Raw genomic sequence first — 22,348 nt, forward strand, 5'->3', positions numbered from 1 at the left:
ATTGTTTTTTTGTTTGTTTTTGGTTGAAGGGATGTTTTAAACATAACTTTTAAGCTACTTTTAGTTTCTAGTTTAAGTTTTTATCCCATGTGTTCAAGAAAACAAAATCATCATGTAAATATTAAAATTAAAAGAAAAGAAAGCATAACAAAAATAGAAGTAAAAGAAACAAATGTATTATATATATATAAATATGACACTGTAAAATCAAGGAGAAAAGGACTTTATTCATTCTACCAACAGACTTTGGCAAATTAGCAATCTTTGCATTTGGAAATGCATTTTTCGGCAATGTCAGGGCTGAAACAAATAAATAGCACATATTTTTGTACATTGCTGGAATAAAGATACATTGTATTTCCTAATTAAAAGACATACAAGTATGGTGTGAAATTAATGCCTCAGCTACTTAAACATGATTTTCTCCTTTTTAAATAAAGCTTTTCAGTTTCTTAAGTACCTTCAAAAGCATGTTTTAGTTAAATAAATAGAATGATCTCCATTTTTAACATGCACAACTGATTTGTTTGGGAAAAGTATATATACACATGGTTCGAGCTTTCAATGACAGTACCTTACCATCGCACAGACACACACACACACTCGCACAACCACACAGGCCGAAGAGACCGGAACACACACATACGCACACACACACACACTAACATACTTACAAATGCAGATACGCTATACATATCACCCCTCAAAGCTTTCCTACATTGTCTTTCAGAGGGCTAACCTATTAAAGTGATAAAAATGCAATGCTGAACATAATGAAAAAGAGGAAATTATGAGTCCGAACATCACATTTCAACATCTGAACAACACAAGATTTTTTTCTCCATTTTTTTTAAACGTAACAATCACAAGGATATGGATTCATGCATTATGAGCTTTGTGTCTTGATCTTCTGCCTCTCCTGGCAGGAAATCATGAGTCGAGGCTTGATGCTTCAGTGACGTCAAACTGTACATCAATACTCTTTTCCACAAGTCAATGAGGATAAAGTGAAATGCTACTTCTGAGAAAGTCATGTACAAACAATCTACAAGTAACTAGAAAAAAAATCTCAGCCTCAGGCACCTGGGCCATCCGGAGCTGGCGCTTCACTGCAGAGAAATAAGGACCGTAAGTCTTCAAGTTCACTTGTCTTTTCTGTTTTTGCCTGTATGTCTATCTAAGATGTCTCGTCTTTAAGCTTTGTTGACGATTCCGTTGTATTTCCTTGATAGGCGGCGTCTGACTAGTGAGCTGCAGCGAGTGACCCACTCTTGCATTTCCTTGTCAGTTTAGGTTTTCATGAAGCAAAGTAGGAGCTCTGCATGGAATAGAGTCGGTCGATGGGGTTCCCCACTCTCGCTTGCATTGAGCCCGCCTCGGACGAGGCCAAGAAGCAGTCACTAAGGCTGGTCAATGAAGTGTCGCTGTCAATGTCGTGGAATATCGAGTCATTTCCTGTGGGAAGAGAAAAGAGAAAACGGGTCAACAGTATGAAAAAGCGTACATACAATAACCTGAATACACCTCTTCTATGATGAGCATGTTTTTATTTTTCATATTAAATTTAATTATTATTATGAAATATTTATGGTATATGTGGTGCAACCAACTCTGCAGATCCTCATGAGCAAGTGAGGCAATATATATATATATATATATATATATATATATATATATATATATATATATATATATATATATATATATATATATATATATATATATATATATATATATATAGCCTATATTTTTCAAGGCAAATTTGAAATTAGTTGGAAAGTTAATGATCATAGACCCTTATATTAAAAGTCACTTTTCAAATAAACAACATTAAATTTATGACTGTTCAATTATGTATTTGTATGGGATCCCACATTCCAGACAATCGGATATTGTTAAACTGAATGGTTTCTCACTAACAACCGAGCTAATAGCAAATGTTTACTTCTGAGCTAATCTTCCCGCTCTATCATTTTCCTTGTGGGCACAGTTAGCTGTAATACGCTTTGCAGTACTTAATGACACCATTCCGCAAGACAGTGACAGGTTGATGGGCTATGGTTTTTTAATGAGCTGGCAATGTTGTCTGTCCCTGCTGTTCTCCCATAAAACCCAAGCTGGAGTGTGATGAGACCGGGGATTTGGGTCTTGCCATTCAGGAGAACGAATGACAAGACACTTGGGACCTGTTTTTAGGCTGGCTGTGACCGATGTCTCCAGATTTATGTGGTTAATGCTTGAAGTTAATGTCAATAATACTGAGAACAATTGTAGTTGTGCAGAAAATGCCTCACTCTGAGGAATTATCGCATCTTACGAATGTTCGCTTCTTACCCAAACGTTATACCAAATTTTGACAAATGCGCATATGACTAGCTCTCAATGGTTTTGCTCATTGTGTTGTTTTGTTAGCAGACGCATGGATGCTTTCCCATGGTACATTGATATAACTGTCCTGAAAACATAACGAAGTAAAAAAAAAAAAAAACGCCTCATTAAAATGAATGAAAAATGAAATGACTGAAAAGAAAACTTAATCAGACAGAATTCTATTTAAAATATTTATATTTATATAATAAAGTCCCCATGAAATCAACATTTAAGTTTTTTGGCTTTTAGTATGAATATGTTAGCCTTACTGATAAGCTAGTGTGCTCCAAAACAATGACAAAATTTGCATTCAGAAGATATATTCAAAACTTACAGTCTCTCACTTCTGCCAATACGGATCAATGATTTTGATGACATTACTCTGCACTTCAGCTTCTCATCAGATTTTCTGTCCAATCAAATGCTCTCTAGAATTAAAGCGTCTTCCCCACATTACAGTTAAACACTGAAGCTGTGGCTAAAATCAGTCATGTGTCCACACATTTACTATTTTCTACATAACGAACTGCACATAGTGCATTAAACAGTGGATAGGGAATGATTCAGACAGCATAAATATGTCTGGTTTCACATTAGAAAATGTATTGGACCCATGTGAATTCTATAGAATGCTATATTTTAAAGTGATATGTAGTAGATTAGGAGGAGAAAATGAGGCTTTACCAAGATCAATGGCTCCGGCCGAGCTTTGATATAAACAAAACACTATTAGCCTGCTTGACATGTCCCACCTTGTCTTCCTGTTTCAGTGGAAATTACGTCAACACATTCAATAATGCTGAGCGTTTCAGTGGGCCTTTAAAATGGTGCAACCAAAATGCAAAAAAATACTGTAAAAAGTAAAACAGGAAGAGATAACTTAGAGAAGACCCTTGCAGTCCCTCAAAAGCTCATGTCAAGGTACATAAGTTTTTTAAAATTTTAGATAATTTAATGTTTTTATGAAGGAAAGGTTAGTTTAGGTTGTAAAATGTCATAAGATGCAATTCTCTAAAAACATAACGACATTTATGAATTAGTAATGGATGCTATTTGTTTTTTTGACAAAAGCGCATGTGGCTAGTTAGCTCTCAATGGTTTTGCTCATTGCGTTGTTTTGCTAGCAGACCCATGCTTTCCCATGGTACTTTGAGCGTCAGTCATCATGGTTAACCATTGTTGTTTTTACATGCCACACCACAGATCATCGTTCGGCTCTTTACCAAACATCCAATAGACGGTGTCACACAGCATAACAGACTACACCATTAATCCCTATGAGACCCAGAGCGAATAAACCAAATGGGTAGCTCTGGGAATAGTGGATGGGGCGAGTATGGTTTTAAAACACGCTGAATTCATTTGGAAGGAATACTTCAAAATAAAACGGGGTGCTTGCGTAATCTCATGAGGAAAGGAGGGTGGTGTGGTCGCATTCTGTGAACCTTGTGGTCCAAACACATGCCCCAGCTTCAGGGAGCAAACATGACAGAACTCATGGGTTGATGCTCACCATATGGGTTCATGTGGTCACCGGGCATTTGAGGAGGGGTGAGGCCCTGTTGGAAGGGATCGGTGCTGTAACCGTTCTCCATGGCAACCATCTGTTGCTGGGCTGGAGCCAGTGGTGTGTAGGAGTTCATCATTCCCTCCATCCGATTGGACATCACCTCTGGAGGGGGAAAAAAAAAAGAAGACGTTGATCAGCCCTTGCGACATTCTCACGGTAGAGATGACTGACATCATCTCTGCAAACTGGAGACCGTAGTTAGTTTAACAACTGTACATAATGCAAAACATTAATGCTTCATTTAGTAAGAATTGTTCTTTCTGTGGATTGGGTTTCTTCAAAAATCAAGGCTGGGTCTGGTATCTGGCCTCAAAATCAAGTTGAATTTCAAGAAAACCAACAAACAAGAAACACTCTCGTTCTGTACTGGGAGAAGACGCTGTGACACCAGCCCTATAGGGCAGTACTCTATGAGTCACACACAATGCTGAGGGCTAGGAATGACTCTTGTGGCTTCCAGTCTGGAGCCCACCATCTCAGCCCTCTGCTTTTGAGTGGTGAGCTCTCACAAGAAAGATGTCTGCAATTCATTTCTACAGGCTTCCACAAGTTTCCATTACATCTTCTGCTCTGATGCAAAGACATCTGATGTTGAGTTTCACCACACTGACACTTTGCTTACCCATAATCCAGGATTTTTCAAGAAACTGAGTAAAAAAAATAAAAGGATAGATAGCATGCTTATTTTGTTGGTCCTATCTATAAATTCATTTAAAAAAAGCCCACCAAATCAAATATGGTCTAACCAACATGCAGGAGGAAAAACAACAACAACGACAACAAAAACAGGAAATGATGCCAAAGAGAGGAGTTCTGCAGACCCGCATGGCTGTCAATAAGGTCAATAAGTTTCTTATAATGTAAAGATAATTTGACCCTAATAACTTGTATAACTTGTAATATGTATAAATTAATAATCCACACTGCAAAAATGCTGTTCTTACATAGAATTTTTGTCTTGTTTCCAGTCCAAATATCTAAAAATTCTTAGATCAAGAAGCATTTTCTTGACAAGTAAAATTTATTTTCTTGTTTTTGGGGAAAAATAAGTCAAACTTAAGTGAGTTTTTCCTTAAAACAAGCAAAATAATCTGCCAATGGGGTAAGCAAAATAATCTTAATCCAAACTGAAAACAAGATTATATATCTTATTCTTGGTTTGAAATAAGATAATTTTGCTTACCCCATTGGCAGATTATTTTGCTTGTTTTAAGGAAAAACTTACTTAATTTTGACTTATTTTTCCTGAAAATAATTTTTACTTGTCAAGAAAATGCTTCTTGATTTAAGAACGTTAAGATATTTTGATTAGAAACAAGACAAAAACTCTAAGAACAGCATTTTTTGCAGTGCACGATTTTTGTAACATGTAATTTTCCCCTTAAAAACATTTTTAATTTTTTTTTTAAATGGTATACACATTTTCATGACCATCCAAAAGTAAGTCTATGAGCTTTTTTTGTTTTAAATGTAAGATTTTTTTTCTTTTCTTTCCGTCTGTGACCCACATACCTAAAGTTGTAAGATGTCAGGACATCTGTTAAATGCCCTTGAACCATAACATGATGCAGCAAAGTCTTTTCTAGAAAGTTTTCACACCAATCACTAGCACCATAGCTGAAGCTATTGGAAAGCTGACACTTATAACCAAGACAGATAGGATTTACGATAACAAATATAACGATGTATTAACCGTGGGGCTCCTTCGGATGACATATTCCAGCCCAATTCCATGATTCATGACATCATGGACTCGCCCTGGTATTTCCCAAAGGGGAGTCTGACTTCACAAGACTTCTCAGTATCTCAGACCACCAGAATGGTTCATCTACACCTAGCTGTCTCTCTCGAGCGTCCCCATCACCCTATCGTTTTCTTTCGTTTCTCTGAGAAAACATTTCTATTGGTTCATGAGGGTAGGGTTCACGACCAAAGATGGATTACTATCTGACTTGAATTATCCCATTAAATGTGACACAGCTAAAGGCCAAAGAAGTGCTGAAGCAAACACAGTGAAACTAGTGTCAATGTGATGACTTTACACTTCTGATGTTCGGCGCTGATCTTTTTGCTCTACGCAGCAGAGTCAAAGCTCCATAAATGAATGCATCGTGAGAATAGTCCAACATAGGTCTATAAAATAAAAGTATTATTGCTCGTGGTTTATCACTGAAGATGATTCAATGATCGTCTGGATTATGGCTTTGCAGGAGAGCGGGCACAAGAGGGTCTGTTCAGCAATAAAATGTCAATATAAACCCTCAGTTTGCCACAAAATAAAGACAGGAAGACTAGCTCTTATCTCAAAGAACAAAACATGTGTCTCTTTAAGGATGTAAAATGTGAATAAAACGTGCTAACAGGTCTCAAGCAATATTATTAGCCGCATACAGTACAATCAATAGAATTAATATGTTTGATTATTAAAATTCCTAAGTACACAGAAAAAAAAAATGCATTTATAGCTTTAGGGATATAAAATGTAAACAGACTTTGTGTTAATATTAGCTCAAGTTCAAGGTCTTACATTTGTTAAGCCAATAATGTTTTCATTATTATAATTTATGTCTTAAGTACAATAAGCTGTATATTTTATCCAACACAGCCATAAGAGGGAAATGTGCTTTATCTCTAGAATAAAACTGCATTACAATGATTTCCACAGTCTCTAAAGAGAAACGCAGAGAGTGAAGAAATAAATATGACTGATGGAGGAATGGACTCCACTGCCTTACAACAAATATTTGTACAGGAATTAAGACTCTTGAGCTGTAGAGGAAACATTTGTCCTCCTCCGTAGTGCTTGGAATAATATTCTTCACATTTCTATTTTCCAGACAGTCTCATCCAAACTCATCTGTTACAGAAGCTCAGTTGGATCACATATTAACTGTCGAAAAGACACTTCTTGATGGATTAGATCTTTAACACTAGAAAATGGAAAATTAGCCTTGTTGCATTGCTAAAAATGGTAGTAATACATGGAATGTCACCAAGCGTGACCAGCAGCAGATTGTCTTAAAAACATAAGGCCGTGAACTACATGAGTGTGAAGATCACAGCTCATCCTTTGCGCCCAGCTGCATGGCAACATGAGACAGCCACTTTACTGAAACTGGGATGCTGGGTCACTTCCAGCAGAGGAGGGAATGGGAAAGTGGAGGCAACTTCAATGCGTTTAGATTGTAAATTAATTCATCCACCTCCACACTCCTCCCTCACACAAGGGCTGCACTCGTTTTTCTACCTAATCTACAGCGACCAGGGGTCAGTGTCTGTCGCTCGCCCTGTTTTCAGGAGGGTGGACACAACTTACACTGCAAGGTATAATGTGGAAGGAGGTCAGTTGGGATACCTCACTTTCTACCCTTCTTTCTAACATTGAACTTTAACAGCTAGATGGAGTAAAACTTCCTATAAGAAGCCTGCACGGAATCTGCGCCCACTGAAATCAGTAGAAAACTTTTTTATGATTTAAGTAAAGTAAAAGTTTGTAATTCTACAAGTTCTACAAATGTGTTCTTTTAATAAATGTTTTGGCTAATCTGACTGTAGATCGTTTAATTCCACACGATTACAAAAGCGCAACAAAACTTCTGGAGATTGGAGATAAATGCCATTTATATTTGTTGATTTCCAGCGAAATCTTACTTCGGACTGATCTGGTTGCCTTCAGGTTTATATTAGGACATTTTACCTTGGCCCAGCCTTTGGGAGTTCTGCTGCTCCTGTTGCTGCTGCTGTCTCCGCGCCAACTTCTTCATCTGAAAAAATAACGATAAAAGCACAATCAGAAAACTTTGTGACTCCCCAGACCAACTCTGGGCTATCTAAAGAGAGATGCTCCTTGTTGTTCACCTCTGCTTGAACTACGCCAAGCTTGATCTGGCTGCATTATATTATCCAAAGCCTTTTGAAGATAAAATCAGTGCTCTGAGGTGGGTTTCAGACGCTAACGTAAGAGCAGGATGGATGTGAATACATCTCTCTCGAACTCTTGGGGAGTTTTTTGTGGAATGCGTCGAGAGGTTAAGCTTCAGGCAGATAGCGACTGAGATTTGCTGTCTCGCGCCTCACTCGCTCTTTCTCTTTTGGCAGCGGTTGCGAGGAGTTTAGTGCGTTGTTGGAGGATTACTTGCAAATTGTTGTGTTATCTGTTCCTTGGATGTACATTATCAGGTTTGTGCGGGTAATACTGGATGATTAATAAAGTAGTGAACAGGGTCTAGACTCACCTTAGCTCTTTGGTTCTGGAACCACACTTGAACCACGCGCACGCTCAGGCCCGTCTCTGCAGCCAGCGTCTCTCTTACCTGGATTACACAACAAAAATCATTTATGTCTTTAATGAAGAGTCTGTGTATTATGTTTGGAATCCCATTTCAGAGAGTTAAAAAAAAAATCTAGGTATCTCAATTAATGTGACTTTATATCTCACTGCATATCTTGCAATTGCGACTTTTTATGTTAGTGCAACTTGATTGCAAATTCATATCTCACAATTGCATATTGATATTTTACAATTGCTACTTTTTTTGTTAATTTAACGATTTATCGCAATGTGACTTGACATCTTACAATTGCAACTTCATTGTTTCGTTACTATATATTACAATTGTGACTTCAAATCTCAGTTCAACTTCATGTCTCACAATTGCCACGTTAATTAAAACTTTATTTAACGCAATTGCAACTATTCCTCACAATGTGACTGTTACAATTACTATGTGACTTCAAATCTCACAATTACAATTTTATTTCACGTAATTGTGACTTGATATCTCATAATTTCGACTTCATATCCCACAACTGTGATTTTATTTCTTGAAATTTTGAGATGGTCCTCACTGCAGAACACGAGATTCAGGGGGCGGGGTTGGATCTAGATCCAACTCCTCTCACTTTACGTTTCCCTAAACCTACCCTAACCTACCCCCTGGATCTAAACCTACCCATCTCCACCCCCTGGATCTGGATCCAACTCCTCCCAATTTACATATCCCTTAACCTACCCATCTCCACCCCCTGGATCTGGATCCAACTCCTCCCAATTTACATATCCCTTAACCTACCCATCTCCACCCCCTGGATCTGGATCCAACTCCTCCCAATTTACATATCCCTTAACCTACCCATCTCCACCCCCTGGATCTGGATCCAACTCCTCCCAATTTACATATCCCTTAACCTACCTGACTCCACCCCTGGATCTCGTGTAACTTTATTTCTTGTAATTGTGACTATATCTCACAACGTGACTATAAGTTACAAAGTGACAATGTATCACAACTGCGACTAAAAAATTAGTCACACTTTAGTTTAGGGTCCAATTCTCACTATTTCAATAAACTCACAATTACTGCTTATTAATAGTTAGTAAGGTAGTTGTTAAGTTTAGGTTTTGGGTCGGATTAATATGGTCATGCAGAATAAGGTGTTTTATAAGTACTAGTAAACAGCCAATATCCTAGTAATATGCAAGCTAATAAGCAACTAGTTATTAATAGTGAGAATTGGACCCTAAACTAATGTGTTACCAAAAAATTTGAATCGCAACTTCATATCTCACAATTGAGTCATGAATTGCAACTTCATATATTATTGAAACTTTATTTCACTTAATTGTGACTATCACAAAGGCAACTTTATATCTCACAATGAGACCGTTTCTTATTTTAAACTTTATCTTATAAAGTCGGAATGGACTTCCATAGAACGAGAAAGGAAAGTGATATCTAGAGGAACTCACCTTCCGGCAGGGTTTGGAAGACACCTCAAACGATGCCTTGAAGGCGCGTCTCTGCTGCGTGGTGAGGATGGTACGTGGTCGTTTGGGTCTTCTCGGGTCTTTCCCATCATCTCCCTTCCCAGTGCCTCCTGAGCCCTTTTCCGGCTTGATATCCAGCTCCTCATCTTCGCTTTTCTCTGGAAAGAAATCCATCGTTCACAAGAATCAGTATTTACTTTTAAAACTCTGCAACTTTTTGACAACCTACTGATAAATAGATGTTTTTGTTCTTTTCAATTTTAGGAGATTCAGTCACAGTGCATCCATAATGAAAGGAGACACATGTGGTTTTAATACTTTTGTTATCAATTTATTAGTGCACGAGTGGGCCACATCCACTGCAAGACTGCAACTCTGACTGTGAAGTATGTGAATTTGTCATTGGACTGGACGTTGTGTCATTTAAAATTAATAGCGCACGGCTTTGGCTGTTTTACACTATATAAATCTTTGATAAGAATCCAACACACAGCGGATACAACGTTTTGGGGAAGGTATGAAAGTGGAGTACATATGGGAAATGAGGTCTAATATTCAGGGGAAGTGAAACAGATAGCAAAACCGCAAATTCAAACAGTGAACATGCTCACAGAAGAAACATGGGGCAAAAAAAAAAAAGTCAAATCAAACTATGTGAGCACAATTTAAGCTCAGCGATCCATAAAGTTCAATTCAATATCTCGCCTCATATCGCAAAATGTACACCGCCTGTTCATACGAACTAATCAAAGTGTCTCAATTAGTCTAAGGTGATCCTCAGGCGGGTTAATCAAGCCTGCCCTGTGTCGTGGTAATCTCTCTCAGTAGGTCCAGCTAATGTGCCATATTCACAAAATGGCTCCTGGCTTTCCTACTGTAATTATTATAGTCAAACAGGGGATTGGCTTTATTGTTCAGTGGGTGGAGGTTTCATCCAATAAGCCACATCAGCTTGTGTTTAATAGAATAATAATAGTAATTAAAAAAAAGGTGCCAAACTCCATAACGTGGCCCAGTTCAAAAGTTAAAAACCCAAATGGGCACGTTCCCAGCGTGACTGTTTTTCGAGATTAAGGGCTTCTGCAATTTGGCACCAGTGGCTTTTGTGGCATCAGCAGTGAACATCTCTGGCGATTAGGCCTGCAAATGGTTTGGCCTTTTTAAGTAATCAGCGGGAGATACAAACATGATGGGCCGATTCGGTCCTCTCTCGCATCTGTTTCTGATCTCTTTTTCTGCCAGTAGTGTGGTGTGCTGAAAACCAAATGAATTCACTTCTTGTGTTCAGGTCAACTTCAACCCCAAACAAACATACAAAACAACAACAGCAACAAAAAAAAACATTCAAACATTATAAATGAAGAATAGAAAAGACACAAACGTCCTAGAAAGTTCACGCAGTCTTGCTTAAGCATCTGACAAATTTCTCTGCATTTGAGAGAGTTTGCTGCGTGCTTGTGTGCTTTTAAATTAAATCCACATGGGGATGTTAAAAGTGAGGCTTGGTGAGATGCATCATTATGGTGAAGTGAGGGAAAGGGCATCCGATAAGAAGTGAGGGGATTCTGGAGAGAAGGGTCTGAAATCCTTCTTGTCACTCAAAGATTCATCTTTTTCTTAACTTGCCAACATCAGACAGCACAGTGTGGCTTCTCTCTGTCTGTCAGAACTGCTCTTCCTCCACTGATTGTTGTTTAAAGGGGCCATATCTAACACTTTTTGTGCATATTTTTCCCTTCTTTTTCTTCAGTTTTTATTGCCAAGTGTTGACTTGAACCCCATTGGATGAACAAAAACAGTTGAAACACTCTTCAGAATATCATCTTCTGTATTTTGCAGAAGAAAGAAAGGCTTCAGATGAGAATGATATCTCCCCTAAAATTATGTTCATGAATACATTGACATCACGGTCTATGGTGTATAGAATAGTCTTTATTTATACCTGAATCTGAGTCGTCAGGGCTGACGGACCCGAGCAGGTCTTTCTCCCTCTCGTAGTCGCTCTTGCAGAGCAGCTGTCCGTCTTTCAGTACAAACTCATCCCCTTTCCTTAGTTGCCGGTCACACACACAGCAGCAGAAGCAGTTGAGGTGGTACACGCACTCGAGCGCCCGCATCACAAACTCTGTGGGGGCGATCTTCTCCAGACACCCGCTGCATTTGGTCGCAAATAACCTGAGAAAGTGACAAAGAGAAGAGACAAATGTATAAATACTCAAAAAAACAAAAACAATTAAGTTTATAAAGACATATACAAGGTTAAAACTTTGTTCTAAACCCATCGATCAAACATTTGGGGTCGGTAATCTATTTGATCAAATTACAGTAAAAACAGTGATATTGTGAAATATTATTACTATTTAAAATAACGGTTTGCTATTTTAATAATTTTCAAATGTAATCAATTCTTGTAATGGCAAAGCTGAATTTTGAGCAGTGATTACTCCAGTCTTCAGTGTCACATGATCCTTCAGAAATTATTATAATATGCTGATTTGGTGCTCAAGAAACATTTCTTATTATTATGATCAATGTTGAAAACAAAATATTTTTGTAGAAAGTAGGATACATTTAGTTTTTCAAGATTATTTGATGAATAAATTAGAGGTAACACTTTACAATAAGGTTTCATTTGTTAACATTAGTTAATGTTAATCTCAGCATTTAATAATAATAATAAGTTTCATTTATATAACGCCTTTATAGGGCTCAAGGATGCTTTACGTTTTACTACACTGTCAGAAAAAAAGGTACGGCACTGTAACTAATGTTATCAGATACAACATTTGATTTTAAAAATGTATTATGCTATCAGAAATAAGGTGTGGTGCTTGTCAGTGAGGCAGTACCCTAAGGTACAAAAGTGAAAAGGTACATCTTTGTACCTTATTTACCCCTAAATGGTGCATATTAGGGTTGCACTTGATTTTACAGTGTGTGCACTTACATGTACTTACAGTTTACTTACCTAAGAAAGTACTGGGTAATATAAGGTAGGTACACGGGTTAAGGTTAGGTTTAAGGGTAGGTTCAGGGTTAGTACCTAGTTATTACCTAGTTATTACAATTACTATCATAAGTACATTGTAAGTACATGGGGAACAGGACTGTGAAATAAAGTGCTACCCATATTAGTACCTTAAAGGTACATATTAGTACTGTAAAAGTACATATTAGTACCTTTTTACCTTTGTACCTTAGGGTACTGCCCCAGTCACAAGCACCACACATTTTTTCTGATAGCATAATGAATTTTTAAAATCAAATGTTGTATCTGTTAACATTAGCTAATTATGGAAGCTTGTTTCCTCCACAGAATAAAACAATTTAAAAGATTGCGACTTTTTATCTCACAATTCTGACTTTTTTCTCACAATTGCGAGTTTATATCTCGCGATTATGACTTTTTTCTCACAATTGCAAGTTTATATCTCACAATTCTGACTTTTCTTCTTGCAATTGCGTGTTATAAAGTCAGAATTGTGAGATAAAATGTCACAATTTTTATATCTCGTAATTCTGACTTTTCTTCTTGCAATTGCATGTTATAAAGTCAGAATTGTGAGATAAAATGTCACAATTACCTTTTTTATGTTTTGTTCAGTGGCGGAAACAAGCTTCCATAGTTAATGCACTGTGAACTAACATGAACATGTTAGATCATGAACATGTTAGATCACATTAATTTACGCTAACAAAGATTAATATATGCTGTAAGAATATATTGTTCATAGTTAGTTCATGTTAACTAATGCATTAACTAATGTTAACAAATGATTCCTTATTGTAAAGTGTTATCGAAATTTCATAAATGTCTCAACTGATCTATTACATGGATTTTTGCTGAATAAAATCATTTTTATATATATATATTTTTTCATATCTCACTGACCCTAAACATTTGGCAGTACTGTACCTGCACAAACAAACAAACTTTAAAATATTTAGACTACTTTTATGGTGAAAAAATTACCGCATACAGGTTTGAAATGACATGATGGTGAGTAAATAATGACATTTAACTTTTCGGTGAACTAGCCCTTTAGAGATTTAGAAACACCTTAAGAGTAAAGAGTCAGAACTCGTCATAGCACAGTGAATGTCTTTACGTATGCTTGTCCATCATAGTTTGGTGATTAAGGGGGCAGGGGGCATGAGGCAGAGCCCCTGAGCGATCTGCTTTGACACTGGCTCATCTGTTAATGCAGCCAGGATAACCCCTCAACGCTTCAGCAGAACCCAATGGGAGGAAATACGGGATCACCTCTCGACCCAACGCACCAGCAAACCTCAATCAGCGGCGTGGGCCCTCAGCTCCACTGGCTTTACCCCACTCACTGCAGTGATTAGACAGGCTCCACCGCCACTCACACAATGCTACTGAAACGGGAAGTTATTTCTTAGGGAAGATGGCTTAAAAAGTGTAAGGTTTGCATTGTATTTCATTAGATATCGGTTAAATTATGAAATAAAAAGAAAAATTGACATAATGGATTTCTACATTTTTGTAATCAAACAACAACCTATTGATCTGAATACATAAAAACATCATAATAATACAATAACAAAATACACACACACACACAAAAAATGACTATGTTGCTGTGAATTGGCATCTTCATCTCCAGTCAGATATACTCTAAAATCATACGCCATTCCACAATACATGTCTGTTTACATAACAGACCGCGGCCGCCCCCGCAGCCTTCATTTCCTCCTAAGGGTGTCGATAAAATCATTTTGCTTTCATTACAGGCAGAGATATTGCCATTTCGCTCTCATCTACTGAGGTTCAGCGGGAGCCCACCTCTACAGGAAGCGGGTGTGTGACAGTGTCCAGCCCATAAAAGCTGATTTATTAGCCTTGGTTCTTTTGTTTGATCTGGCTGGTAGGACAGCTGCCCCGGCGCTTGTGCGTATCTCTACGTTTCATCTGTGGCATTGTTCATTGGGAGGGAGAGACAGGGAGAATGCCCATCATCATATTCTGCTGATGGTTGACAGGGTTGGTTGACAGTGATGAATATGTGTTAATATGAGTTCAGATGAAAATGTGTAAATATGGTGGGTTTTGTGATGGTAATTTCATTGTGAGATGGTGATGGGGGACTGATAATGACAGCCCGCTGGACACACGACCAGCTGCATCGCTGTTTGTTGGAGTTTGTATAGCTGGGTATTTTTTTGTCGCGACTGTTGTTGTGCACGTCAGAGTTTCTATGGGCGTCCTTTGAGCTGTCATGAGAATAAACCGACGTAGCTTACAGTGGAAACGCCTTGTCATTTATGGAGCTGCATCATTAATAATGCCGGAAAATAATTGGGAAATGCTCATTGGCGGATACTGTAGGTGTAATGTACTTACAACTGTTGATCATTTCCATTTCTGTTAAACTTGTATTTTATAGTTATGAGATTTTCAAACTGGTGTTCACCAAATTTCAATGAAAACATTTTTTTTAAAAATCCCACTTAAATCCCACAGATGCATTTACATTACAGATTTAGATACTATTAATTTTACGGAGTGTCTATTTACACTAAGTGCAAATAGCGCCCCTTGTTGGCAAACACTATTTACACTAGCTCCACCCTCCAATGTCTGGTTGGGCCACTCAAGTTTAAAGAAAGACACACAGAATTCAACATCTTCAGTGGCATAGCAGAAGAGAGTAAGCCTCACAGACATGGCTTTTAACGCGATCGACGTGGGTTCGAATACACGTCTTGCCGAGCTCGCATTTATTTTCAATAAAAATGAAAACAATGTACTAAAGGTGGAAATAAACTGTGAACGAGTGTTTAATAATATTAAAAGTATTGGGCAGGGTTAGGGGAAACTCTGGAAATTCTGAGGTGCAAATAGTATCTGCCAATATAAAGTATAGATAGCATCTAATTACTATTTACTCTTATTGCAAAGAACTGATACTTTTACATGGTGTAAATAGAATCTGTCGCTATTTTCACCTAGTGTAAATAGCATATCGCTAAGAAAATGCTGCTATTATCACTTAGTGTAAATAGCATCTATTATAAATAGCATCTGTCTATAAATGTGTGTTGGCAGTGTGTGTACACAACCACCCTATAATGATAAAAATCCAACCACTCCTTTTTTTTAATCCCCATAAATCATAAGCGGAATCATGTCTCAGAACAAGCCGTTTCCAGATCCCTGGCACTGGACGTCACATTAGCCACAGGCCCCTCCCACGAATATTGACAGACACTGCCGTTTTAACATAGAACTGCCCTAAGCGAGTTAACAGCAAGTTTACACAGTCCACCATTGCTACACTGACGAGAACATCTCCCAAGCGTTTTAGGTGTTCTGTAGCTGGATGGATTATTCCACATAGCTCTCTCCATTTACTCCCTAAATCTGAGCTGCTGAAGATGAGGTGGATTCATTTTGTTTTAGAAGAAAATGCTCCCTCAACTCTACCGAAATTCGATTATGTCTGCGTGAATCAATTCACAACGGACTGCTTTGTGAACGAATGTCTATACAAAGAGACAATACAAAACAGAGGTTGTGCTAAAAAGTTGTTATTCAAGGATAGATCAGTAAACTGTTCATGATCCAGCTTATAGCCTCCAGAGTGATACTGGATACGGCAGTAATGAAGGTGAGAGCACTTTATTACAGTTCATCGGAGTTGATTTACGGATATAAAGTTTACCAATTTACTAAGCACCACCTGTGAAGGCATAAGGTCTTTATATATTTGTTTACTGTTAGTTGTAACGAGTGTTTCTGTGTACTTCGCTGTGTATGTTGATGATAATGCAAGGGAGAGAGAGAGAGTTTATGGATAATATTTTAATGCACACTTGCACTGTGTTTTATTAAGCTCTTACAGTGATTTTCTAGAGTGAAAACGGACGCTTCATCTTTACAATAAAACTAAAGATCATAGTCATAAAACTCATTGCTAAAGTCGCAAGGGGTCCGGTACAACAGGCTTGTACTAATATAGTGGATAAAAACAAGAAGACAATATAAGTTATAACCGTAATTAAACTAAACTATACCTGTTCTATCTCCATGCAGCATATTTTCACAGTTTCTGACATTATAGTGCGTCCTGACAGACTCCTGACACCGGAGAATCGGCTCTTGAAGCTCCGCCCTCTTAGGCCAAGCGCAGCTGCTCATTTGCATTTAAAGGGCACACACTGAAATGGTGCGTTTTTGCTCACCTCAAAAAGTGGCAATTTTAACATGCTATAAAAAAATTATCTGTTGGGTATTTTGAGCTAAAACTTCACATTCACACTCTTGGGATATCAGAGACTTATTTTACATCTTGTAAAATGGGGCATAATAGGTCCCCTTTAATTTTAACTAACTTAAGTTAGTATCTTTTTTCCAGATTTAGGAAATTACATTACAACATACAGTTATATAATTTTGCAGTTTACAAATTATTTAAAATTTAACACCATGTTTATCTAAATTATGTTTTGCTTTCTATTTTTTCCCCCACCATAAATGGGTCTTTATACATCAACATATACAGTTTCCTTGATATTTTAGCTTCCTCACAAGGGGGCCATCATGTTTGGGGGTCTTTGGCATCAAAAAGTTTTTAAAAAAAGTTTGTTTTTTTAGAGTATAACAATATGGAGCAGGCTGTACATAAGCTTATAATCTTTTATTTATTGTTGGACAATAAGAAGATTAGAAGATTTTGCCAGTGGAAAACTATTAATCCTAACTAAACTGTTGGCATGTCGACAATTCTCTTGTGCTCATGGGATATTCGTCTACCTGGCTCCGTTCTCCAATCTGAGCGAAGGAAGCATAGGAATATTTCTAAGGAACACACCTTCATCATTTTGTGTTTAGACACAGTATGATCTGTTGTTGGTTACTCCCTATTGTTCAAGCAATTATGTCCATACAGATTTCATTAATCACATGTAAATAGAATGATTTTTTTCCAACAAATCAAGCATTGAAGATTAGCATGATTGTAATTTTTGGCATGAAGACCACAGCGCTGTGATATGATCTTCTGAAACATCTGTAAAGAACATTACAAAAAGATGAGTGGGTAACAATAACAAGATGATTTTGCACATTCCATCATATTCATGGAATCTTTGCTGTCTAAACACATCCAAACATTCACGACTTTCATATTAAACTATGGCTGACACAGTATTTTGACTAAATTAACCAGTTACATGCCGGATCTGTCAAACAAGTCAAACAGAATAATGAATCTGTCATGACTCAGTCCGAATCAAATGCTTATTCAACAATGTGAATCCTCGTCAAAGATTCCAAGGCGAAAAAAGTCGGAAAGCACAGGAAATGAACCCTATTGAGCAGTGGTGACACTTTCTAGTTTCGCCTGCTCACCTCGACGCCGCCCCGCTCTCAGGATCCTTCTCATCCAAATGAAAACATTCTCTTTCATCCGCCTCTTTTCTTCTCACCTCCTTTTTCCCCACCCGTTCTAATCTTGTAAGCCATTATTTTTCTATTTCCCCTCTCTGTCACTTTGCATTATTTTTGCTGCTGTAATTCCCATTTGTTCCTTCTGGAATCTTCCTGTCCTGGCTTTGTCCCGGCATCTAATCCGGACTTTTTGGCTGTTGTCAGCCCCCCTGACCCGTTCCCCATTCTCAGCGGGACCTCTGATGGAATAGCCACGCATGACGCCCCTGCTATAGCAACCACACCTCCGCAGGAAGGCGACGGCTAACTTTTCGGATGGGCAGAGAAAGCCTTTCACAAGCTGGCAGCAGAAGTAAATCCTTCTTGGAGGAACAAGGGGAATTAGCAGGGAGCAGTGGAGTAGGGATTTAACCCTACCCCTTTTTTTTCCTTTTGAAAGGCACAGTCACTTCAACTCCCACTGATCGCCACAATCAAACAGGGCAGAGGCGGGGGGTAACAGAAAGAGAGAGGGGGGTGAAAGAGAGCAGCCCAGTGAATGACACAAGCGCTGGATTGTGGAGGAGCCCCTAATCCCACTTTAATACCTTTCCAAGTTCAGCGCCGAAAGAATGCGCTTTAAAACAACACCGCAGTGTGAGTAGGCGAAGGCCAACTGGGTTTGGGGGCGTTGCTTTCAATCCCCCGTAACATTACCTGATTAGCCTGGGTGAGCAATGGAGTATGACTGCAGAGGAGAAGACCAGACCAGACCGTTAGGACGGACATGAACAACAGAAGCACATACTGGGATGTTGCACATCCTCTGGAGGGGATTTCTGTCCTGCTGTCTGAGATGAAAGCACAAGACAGACTAGAGTGTAGAATCTTTCAGTCGAGACACATCTGGGCCTTTTTAAATGATCTGCCTCTACAAACTCAATAAGGAAAAGTACTACCACCAGACAAAAAACACAAGATTGTGTTTGTCTGTAGGGCTACAGATCCCACCTTTCCTACTCTTGGTCTGAAGAGTCATTTACATTATGCATTAGTGGACACAGTTGTGGCCTAATGGTTAGAGAGTCAGACTTGTAACCCGAAGTTCATGGATTCGAGTCTCAGTACCGGCAGGAAATGTAGGTGGGGGAGTGAATGAACAGTACTCTCTTCCACTCTCATTACCCACAATTGAGGTGCACCTAACCCCCCTAATCGCTCCCTGGGTGCCACAGCAAAATGACTGTTCCCAAATCTTTATTAAGCTGCCTTCTAAAATACCTCAATAATAATAATAATTTTGTATAGCACCTTCTAACAAATCAATTTGAAATCAATTGGGAGTCAAGTCACCAGTGTAGAGCACTAGTTGCTGCCTATGCAAAGCAAATCAGTTTTCTAGTTGGAAGGCATAGTAGGCAATAGAAAGCAAGGTGGCTGACTAGGTTGTGAAACAGAGTTTCAGAGTTGTGGATACTATGATGAGAGTGAATGATGTGTGTATAATGAATTATCAGGGTGAAATTACAGTGCCAAGACTATGTCAAGTCTATTGAGTTATTAATACAAATTACAACGAAGAAAGACACAGACTAAACAGGATAGGGGAGGGGGAAACTTTGAAGTCCTTTAGACACCCAATTTGTTTGTCTAGAGGATGTACACTCCCCACCAAACACCTGAGCGCACAGATTAGCAGATAAGACCCTCACATTTGGATCAACAGGCACAATTCAGGCAGTGCGGTGCCAATATTGATTCAGACCCTCACAGACCCAGACCCCACAAGTCAAATCTGAGATAATCCACACAGATAACTTTAGGAAAGATCATTATCTGCTTCCGGACTCTCATAGTTCAGTGTAGTTGCTAGTTGATCATGCATTAAGACTATTTGGCCAGAAGAAATGTCCACCATTGGAATCTCAGTGCAGCAGGTGCTCTATTACCAGAAATCACAATGAAGTAAAATAAATAAATAAATAAATATAAAATAAAATAAAATAAAATAAAATAACATAAATAAGAAGAATAAATATTATTAATTTATATTATATTTGGCTTGAATCTGGCTTGTGTTATGTCCTGACCTCATTCCCCTGTTAAAGGCAAAAGACCCCAAAAATACTGCATACTGATCTTTACATTCCCTATTTTCTGGCATGATATTTTCCCTGCAGGCTTTCTGCGTCTTGCACGGACAGAGCGTTTGACAGCTCATCTGAGGAAGAAATTTCTGTGAGAAAAAAAAAAGAGTCTAGGCCCTCATCTTCCAATTCCTCACAGAGCGGTTGCCGTCGGAGTATGCATATTCTCTTTGAACAGCTTATGAGCAACTTAAAGTGTGACAACATCTTAAAGCTTTCACCACATGTTGCCAATGATTTCCCGACCACTAAAGACCTTTCCCTCAATGCCTCTAACTCGCTGATAAGGATCACATACCCAGAGGAGATTAAAGATGAGTCTAGAGAGGGGAGAGAGGTGTGGGGGAGTGTGCGTCTCGATAATCGTTGTACATTTAGCAACACATGCTTTCATCCCCACCTATCCTCACGTCTGTACTGAACATGCATTGAAACGAGAGAAAAAAAAAAAGCTTGTAACAATTTCAGAATAGATTCTTATGTCACCACATTTCCATCAAAGTCTCTGACTAACAGCTGTAAACAATCACTTTGAAGACAGTGAGTCCCCCCCAGGCTTCTCCAACCAAGCCCCCCAGGCCTGCGATGTGTTTTGGTCGTGTCAATCACGAAGGCACAAATGCTGAGGTGTTTCAAAAGGGGCCCGGTTGAAAGAGATTTGTCAGACTCTGCGTCAGGGAGCTACCTGGTTACAGGCTATGTGACTTTTATGAGCTTTTTTAAAAAAAAAATGTGACATGGATCTTGTCTCCTGGATACCAACAAAGAAATAGAGACAAAGACAAAGAGTTAAAGAGAACAGTTTAGGGCAGCTTTACAGTTACAGATTCAATTTGAAAGACTAAAAATCCTCTGGGAAAGATTATTCTGATACTGTATCTTATAATTTTGAAAATTCAAGAATTAAGCCCCGTTTCGACAGCAGGAACTTTCCATAGGAACTAGGGACTTTGGGGTGGTACTCGGTGTGTTTCGACCACAGGGACCAGGGTCTAAATGAAGTTCTGGGTAAAAATTTCCCCCTCAGAAAGTCCATGCTCGTGAGGTAGTACTTTTTCAAAGTTCAGGAACTTTCAGGGGTAGGACTTGGGTGCTGAACATGCTGATTGGTTGAGTTCAGCCAGCATTTTGATTGGTTGACTTCATGCAGCATTTTATTTCAACCACAATTTTTAATTGTGTACAATTTTTACAAGATGTAATATAAGTCTAAGGTGTCCCCTGAATGTGTCTGTGAAGTTTCAGCTCAAAATACCCCATAGATTTTTTTTAATTAATTTTTTTAACTGTGTCAGTTAAAGTCATGTCAGTTATTATCGCTCCATCTGCCATTTTTCGCTACTGTTCTTGCTTGCTTACCTAGTCTGATGATTCAGCTGTGCACATCCAGACGTCCTGCCCTTGTGTAATGCCTTGAACATGAGCTGGCATATGCAAATATTGGGGGCGTACACCCCGACTGTTACGTAACAGTCGGTGTTATGTTGAGATTCGCCTGTTCTTCGGAGGTCTTTTAAACAAATGAGATTTATATAAGAAGGAGGAAACAATGATGTTTGAGACTCACTGTATGTCATTTCCATGTACTGAACTCTTGTTATTCAACTATGCCAAGGTAAATTCAATTTTTTGATTCTAGGGCACCTTTAAAAGTCTGTTGCAGTGGATGCACTAGGAATTGTTTGCTATTTGAATCAACAATGGAGTTTAAAAAAATACAACCGATGGACAGACGACAAGGTTCAGGCTTTATTAGGCTTATATGCGGATGACGAAATCCAGCGGGAACTGGAAAGTCGTGCGCAGTCTTACATCACCGCCTAATCTTCGCGGTCTACAGTACGAAGACAGCAACAGGACTGGGGAAAAAAAAGTTCCTGGGACAAATTGTTTTGGGTAATTTTGGTGGAAACATAGCTTTAGGTGAAGCAATGATGTGTAACATTCTGTTGTTGTGTCTATGTTGTACATTCTGGGAAATGTAATTATCTATCTATCCCTCCATCTACATACAGTATCAGAACAGATATTTTTCTGCATATTTGCTAGGCTACTGAACTAGGGAGCTGATTAAAACACTAGCTGTGACATTTTCTATGCGT

At 38.5% G+C, this 22,348-nt stretch overlaps 1 protein-coding gene across 1 annotated transcript in view; it reads right to left on the minus strand.

Annotated features, from left to right (window-relative positions):
• Positions 1-207: 207 nt before the first annotated feature.
• Positions 208-22,348, minus strand: part of lmx1bb (LIM homeobox transcription factor 1, beta b) — a 77,139-nt gene continuing 54,998 nt past the window's right edge. The window contains exons 4-9 of the mRNA XM_048210671.1: positions 11,650-11,882; positions 9,690-9,865; positions 8,176-8,253; positions 7,638-7,704; positions 3,884-4,042; positions 208-1,455 (exon numbers count right to left, since the gene is read on the minus strand). Coding sequence (XP_048066628.1) covers positions 1,298-1,455; positions 3,884-4,042; positions 7,638-7,704; positions 8,176-8,253; positions 9,690-9,865; positions 11,650-11,882 — 871 coding nt within the window. The 3' untranslated portion in view covers positions 208-1,297. The remainder of the gene's footprint in view (positions 1,456-3,883; positions 4,043-7,637; positions 7,705-8,175; positions 8,254-9,689; positions 9,866-11,649; positions 11,883-22,348) is intronic.

The sequence above is a fragment of the Megalobrama amblycephala genome, linkage group LG12, assembly GCF_018812025.1.
Source record: "Megalobrama amblycephala isolate DHTTF-2021 linkage group LG12, ASM1881202v1, whole genome shotgun sequence".
NCBI classification, from domain to species: Eukaryota; Metazoa; Chordata; class Actinopteri; order Cypriniformes; family Xenocyprididae; genus Megalobrama; species Megalobrama amblycephala.